The sequence below is a fragment of the Podarcis melisellensis genome (assembly GCF_964234715.1).
Source record: "Podarcis melisellensis genome assembly, chromosome: 9".
NCBI classification, from domain to species: domain Eukaryota; kingdom Metazoa; phylum Chordata; class Lepidosauria; order Squamata; family Lacertidae; genus Podarcis; species Podarcis melisellensis.
Window position 1 is genome coordinate 22155362 of NC_138541.1, and position 13130 is coordinate 22168491.

At 40.8% G+C, this 13130-nt stretch overlaps 1 protein-coding gene and 1 long non-coding RNA gene across 2 annotated transcripts in view; both read right to left on the minus strand.

The window, feature by feature from the left end:
• Positions 1–573: 573 nt before the first annotated feature.
• CXXC4 (CXXC finger protein 4) overlaps positions 574–13130 on the minus strand; it is a 54361-nt gene continuing 41804 nt past the window's right edge. The window contains exon 2 of the mRNA XM_081925168.1: positions 574–6446. Within this exon, the coding sequence (XP_081781294.1) occupies positions 6402–6446 (45 nt within the window). The 3' untranslated portion in view covers positions 574–6401. The remainder of the gene's footprint in view (positions 6447–13130) is intronic.
• LOC309377886 lies at positions 7007–10935 on the minus strand. Its single transcript, XR_014171764.1, has 2 exons — positions 10362–10935; positions 7007–10037 (listed from the first exon to the last, which is right to left on the minus strand). It is a non-coding gene; the product is annotated as an uncharacterized lncRNA (long non-coding RNA).

Sequence of the window (13130 nt, forward strand, 5' to 3'; positions counted from 1 at the left end):
TATCTGAGAGACTGCCTCCTTTCCCTACAGACCTTCTCAGGTGTTTAGATCAGCAGAGAAGGGCCATTTTGGGAGTTCCACCACCCACAGATGTCGAGGGGGTGACCTAGGAGAGCTCCTCAGTTGTGGCACAGTGTTGCATCTGGCATCTTCAATATACAACTTTCAGTGGATGCTGAAGATGCACCTCTTTACCTGGCCTTTGACACCTGAGATGTGTATTTTCAGGCCCCACCTTATTCTTGTGACTGTAATTGGTTTTAAATTATTGTAACCTGCCCTGGGGCCTGCTGGAGCAAGGTGGATAATAGTTCTATTCAGTGCTTTTTCTCTTTAAAAAATGTTTAGGGGTACTCTCATTTTCCTCTTACTCATATGGAAATACTGTCCCTCAATGAGGCCAAACTTAGATTCACAAAATGTTTAGGGGTAAGTGTACCCCTGCATCCCCCCAGAAAAAAGCACTGGTTCTATTAATATTGATGATAATAATTGATAATGGAAATGACGTGTGATAAGCAATTCAAGAGACTTTTGTTGAATGCTAATAAAGAAAAAAACACTGAACATATATCGTACCAAAACCTTATTGCATTTATTGGAGTAAGTATGAATTAAGAATCTGAACCTTTTCTCTCTTTTTTTGGTTATTTTTGCATGGTTGTTACCAAGGATAATCATTTTGTTATTTAAGATCCCTCAAATTTAACCTGTTCATGGAAAAAGAGAGATCTTTAGAGTACTAAATTCCTTTATTCAACGACACAGAAATATCACAAAAACAACTTTACTGGGCAGATTGAATGGGTTTATACAGTTTTGTACATGCCCCATAAGTGATTTGAAATAAATACACCATTTTCAAAAACTGCTTTTTTCATAATTGCACAAGCATACATACACTTTACACAAATATCTATTAGAAAATTTAATAGATAACTGCACAGTTCAGAAATAGGAGAACAGTGTGAAAGGAGTACATTTTTGTGGTCTCTTTTTCTGAGGGAAAAAAAAGTAATCCTAGCTCCCTGCAATTGTGAAAATGGAATACTTTCTCACATTTGAGCTGTCCTTTATTTGCCAGGAATCAGCAGATCTCAGTGTGAAACTGCCAAATTTAATAAAAACAAAATCTGAAACATTTAGCTGTTACATGAGAACCATCCGTTTGATATCACTATGCATCCAACTATGATCAAAGACCCACCACTGATTTTTGCTGGATGTATTCGACCCTGGATGGTATGTTCATTTAATTGCTTTCTCTCTATTTTTTCTCTTTCATTATTTGATTACAGACACAGCCTGTTTAAAGACTTCATATTCTTTAGTGTTAATTGTGTGACTTGCATACCAGGGGGTTCTGAACAAAAGGGAATATTTCCTTTCTCTTACAGAGTTGACTATTATTAAGTCCTATAACGCCTATGCATGCTTCACTTGCAACCTTACAGCTGAACAGGTTTATCTGAGGTATGGTAAAAAATAAAAATACTGCATTCAGTTTGGCAGACTTAGCGCTCAGTTCTAAAAGACATCAAAATTGCAATCTTTTGTCCCAATCCTTCCTGTATTTTGTGAGGCACACACAGAACCTTTTGCACAGTGCGCTTTGGATCCCCATTCACTCCAATGAAATAGGGACCTCTGCAATTGCATCCACTATTTCACACAGAGTTGTGCGTTTGCCCAAAATGGGAGAACTTCAGCACAAAACTACTGGACCAAATTTTGTGTGTGTGTGTGTGTGTAGGAGCAGTATTAGAAGTCCATATTATATATGTTAAGGATGCAATTGTATGATCCATTGGAGGGCATCAAAGTTGCTTTAGGTTGGATTGGCTCAAACCGTAGGGTGTTAGAGTGGAGCTCTGATCTTGGAAAGGGAGTTTTGACAGAGCTCCAGTGTTGGAGTTTCCAAGCCCTCCTGGTCCCCTGTCTTGCTCACAAGTCAGGTGGGAACTCAGACATGCTTCTGAGCATGTCTAAACTCCTCCCTCCTTTTCCCCTCCCATTGGAAACAATGGAGGTGAAATGGGGGGGGGGTGTATAAAAAAAATTAAGATATGTATGTGTAGAGTTTTCCAATGCCTTCACTACCACCCACCAAGCCAGGAGATCCTAGCAGAATGTTGGATGAGGTGTTCAAACCACCTGTGTTCTCCCCCACCCCCATCAACACACACCGGTTAGGATTGCAGCCTAAATCGTTTGAGGAGGTTTTGGGAAACACAAATGAGATTCAAACCCCTAACAATAATCAATGTTACAAATGATAACCATATACAGGAGAAAAGAGGCTAAGAGGTCAGAAAAGAGATTTCCTTCTTCAAAACACTTGCAACTAAAATACTCTAAATATATGCACTACACATCATACAAATTGTGTGTCAATGAAACAAAAATTCTTGATAAGGCTGGTAGACGTAGACTAAAAGAAATTCCAATAATAATAATAATAATTGCGGGGATCCAAGTGAATGTATCCATGTCCTTTTTAATAATAATAATTAATAATTGACAGTTTTGGAATTTTTAACCATTTGGATTTGACATGTAAAAAACATCACAATTACGATATACAAATTCATCAGTTCTTCCGAAATCAATAAACAAAACAAAACAAAACAAAACATAAAAACCCAGAAATGAAACCACATTGACACATGCAACATCAGGGTATTAAGACAGTTAGTACATTGCTATGAATCATTGTACACCTAACGTAGCCTGAACTGAATTTTTCTGTCCCTACTTTTAACCGCGATCACAAAAGATCTTCCAAACAAGGCAAGCTCAACAGCCAGTTGGGTCAGCAAGGCTTCAAGCATTTGCTGTATTGATAATCAATTATCCGTTGTTTCTTAATAATAATAAAAAGATTGGGGCTTTTTTTTCTCGGAATGAAAAAAGGCCAAATACAACTTCTTTACTCTAGAGCAGGATATGGGCTTCTTCTCCTCCCAGGCTCCCTTCAGGGAAAGCTTCTGAGGGCTACATCCCTGCGGTAGATGGGACGAGAGGCAAAAGCCAACAGAGCAATGAATGGAATTGTGATCTTTGTGCGATAAGCTTGTTTATATACACCTTTGCATGCCCCTCTTTATCCTCCATTCAGGTAAACAAGAGGCACCATCAGAGTTCAAGGATACACTTCAGTGAGGCAAAAACCCTCAGGGAAGATGTGAAACAGGGCTGCTGAGAGTTGTGGCATGGGGAAGGGTCTCAGGAGACAGGTCCTCTGGACCTGAGGTTTTCCCCAACTATGTAGATTTAAAGTAGAGAAACTTTCAAGGGCTCATCCAGGATGGCACTCAACCAGAGGTGCAGGAAGTGTCTCCGGGGAAGGGCAGAGATCTTTTCCAAAGGCATCTTGGGAAGCCAGCCCAAAATGGTCCTTGTAGATGCCTACAAGGTTCCCATGGGAAGTTACTTATAGTTCAAGAGGTGTACTTGTGTGGTGCTGCAGGAGATGCTGGGGCTTACCTCTTAGGATATGTATAGTAACCATTTTGGACAGCAAAAACCTAGACCAGCCCTGAGAGGCATCACTGTGTGTCAAAATACCACACACCTGGGTCCAAAGTCTAGGGATTAGAAGCTTCCTGTCTCCACAGTTGAAGCTGCCTGGAAGGGCCCTTGAACACATCATTTTACAGGGACCTGGTACAAACCTATTTATTTAATTAAAAGGTGTAGCCCAACTGAGAGGTAGGTGTCTCCTACTAGGACATGGGAACATTCACACAAGCACTTCTCATACACTACAACTCTTCATAGCAAGATTGTATGCTTTCATTTGAGCTTTCCAGTAGAAAGCCATAGAGAAAATGTTCCAAGGATGTATAAAGTTGAGCTGTGAAAAGAACCTGCAACTGCACACACAGTCCTCAAAAAGTTAACCCCATGGTTCTAAGAGAAAATAATGTGCCTCAAGAGCTCCTTTTAAACCCTAAAATTCCATTGATTTCAATTAGACTAATTCTGGAAATAATATGTAAGTGTGTTGTCAGACAGAACACTAAACCATAGTTTAACATTACCCAAGACAAGCCCAGTTTATCATGCTGTCAGAACATGTGGTTTAGCATGCTGTGCAATAAAGATTAACAATGGTTAGTGAAAACATCCTATCTTTATAAACCATGGTTTAAAGTTGGCTTGTTTCCACTAACTATAGTTCAGATTAACCTGAAATTGTCTGGAGTTCAAGGATAAAGCAAGTTGTACTGTACTAAAATGCAAGTGGGAGCTTTCAAACTCCTCATTGTTGCACCAGAGGAAGCTCATAGTCCTGGGGTAGAAACTAGGCTTGCTGTTGTAATGCTAAACTATGGTGCAGCACTATGCCTGAGCCAGAGCTATGTCCTTGCTGTGTAGTGAGAGAGAACCAATTCACTCTTCTAATGTTACTCCTCAAATGCTACTTTCAAGGGTTAAACAAAATTGATATGATAAAAGACATCTTTAAAAAAAAACTTCCTGGTTTTAAAGGCAGCTGAAAACAAGCTAGAGAGAGGAAGTGATTCATTGTGGTGGCCTTTTCTGCTCATCTTAAATCAAAACTCTTTGACGCTGTCCAAAACATCTAATATTCTTCAAGCCTGTGAGTTTCCCCCATGATAAAAAATGACTGCAATCCTATGCACAGTTACCTGTTCAATCTCATTGAACTCAGGGGGGCTTGCTTATGAATGGGCATGTATGGGATTTTGCTATGAACGATTTAACCAGGGCCTAATCAGCAAAGCCAATGGCTTGTCGGTACAGTTAAAATTCCATGCCGAGTAATTCCACTGACTCCCAGCAGGGCCAGCAGGGCAAAATTAGGCAGAGAAAAGTATAAATCACACACCCCACCCCAATTTTAATTGCATTAGAAGTGCTAATATTTGTGAACACCATAAAGATATTCAGGCTCTCGTGACCTGCAGAGATGATGCAATGCCATCTAACCTTACAAACTATTCTAAGAAAGAAATGTTGCACATAGGGCAAAAATAGTTTCAGATACATTATAAAGGGTATTTTTTTTAAAAAAAAATCCTATTGAAAGGTCTATAAAACAACTTCCAGAGGGAAGGTAAATATATTGAGTGACAAATTTCCATCTCCCCCACCCCATCCCGAAATAAGGTTTGGTACTCTTTTCATTTTGTGTCCTAAAACTTTGATATAACTCTCTGTTAAATCATTTCTGTATGTCCGCTTATGCTGTAAACTCTATTTTGTGGTGCAGTGCAAAGTGGGTCTGCTAAATGTACATGCTTTGGACGGATCCTGTTCTGTAAAGCTCTTTCCGAAGCAACGCAATTAAGCATTTGCTACTCTAATATCGTGCTCACAAACAATTAACTTTTACATTTTATGTCTTTCCTTTTCATACAACAGTATGGTCCAAAAGGTATTTGTTGGATGCATAATAATCTTGCACATGTCTTGCACAACTTTGCATCAGGTATAAATGGTAAAAAACAGTGGTGCTACTGGACAACGGGCAGAAATAAGACTTAAAAACTTGGATTTATTGCTCCGGATTTAACTTGCAGAACCACACTGTTGTGTACAAACAGTTACGCTCCATAGATGCTCAGACGTGATTGTCTCTTTGTGTCTAAACACACAAAATACAAGCTGCTATCTGTACAGTTTACAGTACTGAAACACATATATTGGAAAATGAAGTATAGATATGGTACTTTGTAAAGATACATTATTTTATAGCAGGGGTTTACCCAAACTTTTTTTTTTTTACAGCCACTTTAAAAATAGACAACAACTTCACTAGTATAGCTAAATTACATCAAAGAAAGAATTGGTGTACTGAATGTGAGTCAACTGGCCAATTCCCCCAGGGTCCCAGATGTGGTGGTCTCCTGATAAGAGAGTGGCCCTCACGAGCTGGTTAGAGTCCTCTGGTATGGCATGTTCCCTTATTTGGAGGGGTCTTTAGAGAGGAAAACAAATGGCGGTAGCTAAAACTGGAACCAGTTGCTAAAAATGCAACTGGGTCATTTGGGGAAAGGTGGGCAGCAGTGGAGGGGGACGGACAAGTGACCGCAAGGAGGGTTTTTCTGAACAGCATGAAAACACAAGACAGTGAACGTGAACATGATGAGTTAGGAGCTCAAACAGTACTATCTTATGTTCAGGCATTTCAGTGGGGAGAAACATCTGCATTATCGCCGATGGGTTATTCAAAGTGGCTTTCCCTTCCCCTCTTACCCGGAGACCACCCTACTTCATAATTTGTTTTTTTTTGTTTTTGAGGAAACCCCTATACATAAATGAAAATAGTTATCTGAATATATTCTTCAGTGGTGGACTAAGCAGTTTCTTAAAACAAGACCTTAGCTTGCCATTCACTTCAGGCTGCCTTGAAAATAAGATAATACTACTGCTTAAAAGAACCATCGGAATGCTTCGGCGCTGGGAACTGGTGTTCTCTATAAAAAAAAGCAAGAAAACAAGTTAAGCTTTCTTTCCATTGTGCATTGTAAGATTTGTTCTTTCTTTTCATTCACCTGCTTTGTTTCGCTCTTGCCTTGACGTGTCAATCATGCTCTCCAGTTATCTAGGTATTATACAACACCTCGTGATGTTTTAATTAGCCAAAGAAATACCTCAGCTTAGCAAAGGTGCCATTTTAGTAATCAGGTGTTTTATTTATTTATTTAAAAAACTCCCTTTTATTTCACAACCGCTGTTGGAGGAACCGCTGGCAACCAAAGCAGGTTCCACCAATTGGAAACCAAACATCACCCTTCTGATGAATGTATATGTGATTGAGATGTATTTATTTATTTATTTAGCCATGGAAGCACATATTTGGTAACAAAAAAATTAAAGGAAATAGTAATAGAGTCCCAGTATATGGTCTAAAAGCATATGAGGTTACAACCTTGCTGAAGCTAAGCAGGGCTGAGACCAACCAGTGCCTGGATGGGATTCCAAGGTGGAAGAAAGGTAGGATATAAACACATTTACAGCATAGCATTTAATTAAAAAATATATAGCCAAAAACATCCTACTACACATCAAAACAAAGGAGTTCAGTGGCAGCTTAAAGTCTAAAGGTTGGAGCTGGACTTACAGTACTATCCTGGCCATGTCTACTCAGAAGGAAGTCCTAGGAAGGAAGTCAATAGGGCTAACTCCCAGGTAAGTAGGGCTAGGACTGCAGCCACAGGCATGCATAGAATAAGTCAATTGAAATCCACGGGACTTCAGTTAGTCATGATGAATTTAAGTTCCCCTGATTCCAATGGGTCTTCTCTAAGTATGATTGAGATCCATCACTGAGAAACTTGTTGTAGCATGAGCTTTAGTGGACTTCAGGCTTCAAGCCTAAGGGATTGATTTTGTTACTAAAACTTCAAGGTTCACCAAGTGGAGTCAGGTACAAAACTGTAGCTTGGAGGTAAAGGCAGGTGCAACATGCTGGCTCACCAATTACCTGTTGTACCCTATGAGCTAGATACTGTGATGACCTGAACATAAATGCACAAATCTATGTTTGAGCTACCACAGGTAAAAGACTCTAATGGCCACTTGACTTACGCAAAGACATGATCAAGGCAACCAGTTAATACTCATATTTTGTAGGTAAGGAACTTGGAAGTTATGACACAGGTGATTAATCAATAGATGGTCAACCTTGGCAGAATTTTTTTAAACTTGCATTTTCACTTGCTCTTGTTGAACTATTGGAAGTTAAAGTATTGGCAGTCTACTGCATATCACCTCAAGAGCTGCCATTATGTTCCAGTCTTCTAGTCTGCTATAGTCTAACACAGCAACTTTCCTGCAAAGTGAATTCTCCCTCTCTCTATTCCTGCTTTCAAAAGTTAACCCAAAACTTTTACAAAATGATGCCAGTGACAGTATTGTCATGGTATATAGACCATGATTGTTCCCTCTCTCATTCTCTCTCTCACTCTTTCCATAGCTTGAGAGATTAGGCCAGTGTATTCACAACCAGTCACCTTTATATTTGTCACCCTCTCATACAGCCATGTGTACATTATAATGTGTACTTGGAAATGTCCATTCGCTTCTCTGGAACAGTTAAATGTTGCATCTGGAAAGGCTAGATGCTAGAGAGAGAACTGAGTTTCTGCATTATGGCAGCGGGAAACTTCTTATGTCATTGTGCTACAGGGAAAAGTAGTATCTGAAGAAAGAAAGAAAGAAAGAAAGAAAGAAAGAAAGAAAGAAAGAAAGAAAGAAAGAAAGAAAGAAAGAAAGAAACTTCTTTTGCACAACTTGATTAGCATAATCAGTAGCAATAGCACAACAACAACACACCATCCAAAATTACGAGATTGACTAAAAGGCTGTTGAACTCCCTCAGTCCCCAGAGCACTGGTCACCAAGTATGCTGGCAAACATTCTTTCAAGCCTTATCTGGTTTTAGCTCTGCTGGGGCTTGCCTACATCCAGTTCCCAATCACAGGGAGAGATCAAGTAAACATTAAGACTGCAGAACCTCAGTGAAATGAAAACAAACATCAGAGCTGGGTATAATTAACATATTGACATCCTTTCACTACAAATTGAAAGAGGGGGGCATAGTTTAGTCGTACAGCACATGGTTTACAGAAGCTCCCAGGTGCCATCTCTGGCATCTTCAGCTAGGGCTGGGGAAGACCCTCTATGGAACCCTGGCGAACTGCTGCTAGACCCATTGCCTTAGCTAGGTACAGCAATGGAACTGTTTCCCTATAGCATCTAGACCAATCGACCATAAGGCACCTTCCTATGTCCCTATGCTAGAATGTAGACATACCCAGAAGGTCCTGGGTAGATGACAAATAATCACACATTACTATTCTAGATATAAGCTCTTGACTTGGAATGCAATTCTGCTTATGGTTAGGCCACTTAAATCCCCTTGAGTTCAATGGGATTTAAGGAGCTTAATTGTGTGCAGGATTGCAGCCCAGGGGAATACTTCAAGTCTTAGTGACTTATGCAGGTCAAAGAGTTGGATTTGTACAGGGTGGTACATGAAGCTGGTGGGATACAGGCATGCCTGAAGCAAAGCAACTGCTCATTCAGCAAACACCACCACCACCCCCGCAAAAAAGAGGGTGGGTGTGGGAAAGAAAATGGACAGTGAATTTGTGTCCATTTCTGTTTGTTCCTGAACAAGATCACTTTGAAGCAGTGTGGCACCCGCTTGTCCAAAGAACATCACCGATAATTCAAACAAGTAACAGAGCCACAGGATTGTAAGCCTTTGCTTAGAGTTCTTGTATGGATGCCTCTGTCTGCACCCCACTCTCCCCTTTCTTTTAAAACACCAGCATTAAGGCCCCTTCTGCCCTATACAGTTGAAATATCACTTTAAATAGTAATGGTTTCCTCCCCAAAGAATCCTGGGATCTGTACTTTATTAAGGGTGCTGAACAGTGATGGATTTACGTATAAGCTAAACAAGCTATAGCTCAGGGCCGCACTCTCCTGGGGGCCTCCAAAAAAATTAAAGGAAAAAAACCTGGATGTACATTTCCAAAATATAAGATAAAAAACAAATAAAATAAAACCTACACACAGCAACAGTGTTTTGTGTTGTGTAGGCTCCAATTTGTTATGTGCAAATGGCTTTAGATACCTATTAGGTATCTAAATAAATTACCATATAGCATATATTCAACACAAAAAAACAGTGACAATTTGTTCTTGACAAAGGACAGCTGGACATATAAAGGTCCCCATTACCTTCAGTAGCTTAGGGCCTCATCAAACCTAAATCCAGCCCTGGTGCTGAAACATACACAGACCTACAATTCCCAAAGTGATTTAACAATCAATCCTACTTGCCAAGGCACTCTGGGAATTGTACCCCTATGAGGGGAATAGGGGATCTCCTAACACCTTTAAAACGTCTCTAATATGATCTTGTAACATTTGAGGTGGAGTTAAGTAGAAAGCCCCAGTAAATACTTTTCAGTGTTTCCCTGAATCAGGAAAATGTTGTGGGGTAAATGCTAGCTGTCCTAACTTACTTCTAATATGTAACTCCTTACATATGGCTCTCCTTACAAGAGCCAGTGTGGTGTAGTGGTTAAGAGCGGTAGTCTCATAATCTGGGGAACCGGGTTCGTGTCTCCGATCCTCCACATGCAGTTGCTGGGTGACCTTGGGCCAGTCACACTTCTTTGAAGTCTCTCAGCCCCACTCACCTCACAGAGTGTTTGTTGTGGGGGAGGAAGGGAAAGGAGAATGCTAGCCGCTTTGAGACTCCTTAAAGGGAGTGAAAGGCAGGATATCAAATCCAAATTACTATTCTTCTTCTTCTTCTTCTTCTTCTTCTTCTTCTTCTTCTTCTTCTTCTTCTTCTTCTTCTTCTTCATAACTGATGGGGGGGGGAATCTTCCTTAAAATGAGATATCCAGCAGTTGTTCAAACATAAGAAACCATGGTTTGGTGGTACATGAACAAACCTGGAAGAACCTTGTGCCTGTGTGCTCTTCCTGCCTCATGGGGAGCAATTCTCTGATGCTCAGTCCTGGTTTCAGGCAAATCAGAGTTTGCCAATGTCTGATCAGTGAAACTAAGGCTTGCACTAAGCAACAAACCAGGATCAGGCAGCAGGAAATTATTGCATGGGAGGAAACAGGAGGGGAGAAGAAGTGTGTGCCTTTAGGGCTCCTCAAGGTTCGTTTGCATAGCACCAAACCATTGTTTGACATTATGTCTGAAAGCAACCAGTAGGTTAAAAGGTACGTGGATCCTTAGTCCATTCTAAAATATATGTAGACTAATTAGGTATTTTTAATACATTATGGATTACATAATTTATAGCCTCCCTTCTACCTCCAAAATTAGGGCACTCAGGTTGTTATACATCATCAGTTGTCAACATAGTGCCCTCCACATGTTTTTGGTCTGCAGTTGTCATTATCCCTGACCATCTACCATTTACCCTAATCATCTACCTGGCCATGGCAAGTGAGGCTGATTAGAGTTGCAGTGCAACATCTGGAGAGCATCACAGTGGCTACCTCGGGATACATAAACAGAAAATTAATTAATGATCAATAATACACTATAATTAAGTCAATAAGAAAAACAATATTTAAAAGACAGCAGATTAAATGGAACCATCAATAATTAGAGAAACAGAGAGCATCAATGAAACAACAGATAAATTAAAAGCTTATTGGAAAAGCAAAGTCTTCATCCAGCAGTGGGACACTGGGAAAGAAGGAGACAACGAAACCTCCCAGGGAGTTCCGTAGTCTGGATGCCATGACAAAAAGGACCCGTTCTGCATCCCAAGCATACCTCAGAGTGTAACATAATGCACAGAAGGGCTGCCTCAGATAAACAGATATGGAGATTAAGACAGGGCCCAGAAGCCCATTAGGCATCATGGTATTAAGTTATTTAATGCTTTAAAGGTGACAGTAACCAGGACTTGGAATTGTGCACTGAAACAGACTGGTGGCCAATGGGGCTGATAAAACAACGGAGCGGCAAGCTACTACAAAAGCATGGCACCACACACAGCATTTTGTACTGCTGACGTTTCCAGCCTTCAAAGGCAGCCCCATGTATAACATGTTATGGTCATCCAGTCTCCACATAAACAAGGCACGACTGTGGACAGGTCCACTCTTCTCAGAAACAGGAACAGTTGCCGCACCAGTCTAAGCAGAGCAAAAGAACTTCTGGCCACAGCTGTAATGTGGGAATTAAGTGCAATGCCATTGTCAGATGCAATTCTGAGAGCCTCGTCTTTCAAGGGGAGTGCAATCATTTCCAGAAAAAGCTCACATCGCTGGTCCAGTCACCTTCCTAATGTAGAGCAGTTCTATCTTATCTGCGTGTTTGTCCACTCAGATAATGGTTTAGAAGCTCTCCCCAAACTGAGATGGAAGGGAGATACAGAACTGAGGGGCATTTGCATACTGATGACAGCCAACACCAAATCTCTGAGGGATCTCTCCTAAAGTTTCTGAAGGCCAAGGCATTGAACAGATATTCTTCAGCACCAGCCTACTGAAATCTTAACCTCCAGGAAAGAATGGAGTCACTAATACAGTATCCTCGAGCCTCATTCCAGCAAGACAAACTTGAAGGATACTGCAGTTAAGGAACGGAGAACTTGTGGCCTTTCAGATGTTGTTCAATTACAATTCCCATCAGCCCCAGCCAATGGTCAGGGATGGTGGCACTTGTAGTCCAACACCTGGACTAGGACTAGGCTCCCCATACCTTCTATTGCAGGAGGCATTAAAAGCTGCTGAGAAGTCCAGCACAACCAGTAGGAATGAATTCCTCCTGTTCAATTTTTAGACCAGATCACCCAAGAGGGCAACCAAAGGCATTTCAGTCACCAAACTGAGATGTAATACAGTGGGTCAGTATATTCTGTCTCATCAAAGAAATCCTGGAGTTGTGTCTCAAACTCTGTTCAAGTACCCTCACAGAAGAATGGAATATTGGATACTGAGTAGTAATTATCCAGTAAGGTGGGATCTCAAGAGGGATTCTTAAACAGAAGTCTAACCACTGCATTTTTAAACAGATTGTATCACTCTGTCTCTCAGGGAAGCATTAATCACTTATTACACCCACTGAGCCTGTCCTCTGTAAACTAGCCAGGATGAGCAGGGATCTAGGGCCTCATATCCTCTCCAGAGTCTCAGGTTGCACAAGCTGAAAAGAATGCATAACAAAATAAGCAGCTATCAGAGGTATATTGACAATGAAGAATCCAAGTCAGAACAGTTATGAACCACTTTATCCACCAAGTGCCTCACAAATTGGTCGCAGTGGACCAATGAGAATTTTTCCCATTCTGCTCAGGTGTAGCTTACATGGAAAGGCTCCACTTAGTTTAGTACATTAGCAGATGGATGGAAGAGATCCTTTTTTAGCCTCCGCTACTTATGGGCACATCCCGCGCAGATGTTCTGCTGCACAACACCTTTGCAGAGCATGTCCAGAGGACAAGATTGAAACTGTGCTTAGAGGTATGGTTGAAATAGCTGGGTATATGTAGCATGGAAAGGAGATTAAGGGATGGACTGAGAGTAGGACACAACATGCAGGTGACAGAAAAGGCTTGTTCTCATTGCTGTGGCTTACCAGGAGGAAGAGGTGAAGTAATACAGTGT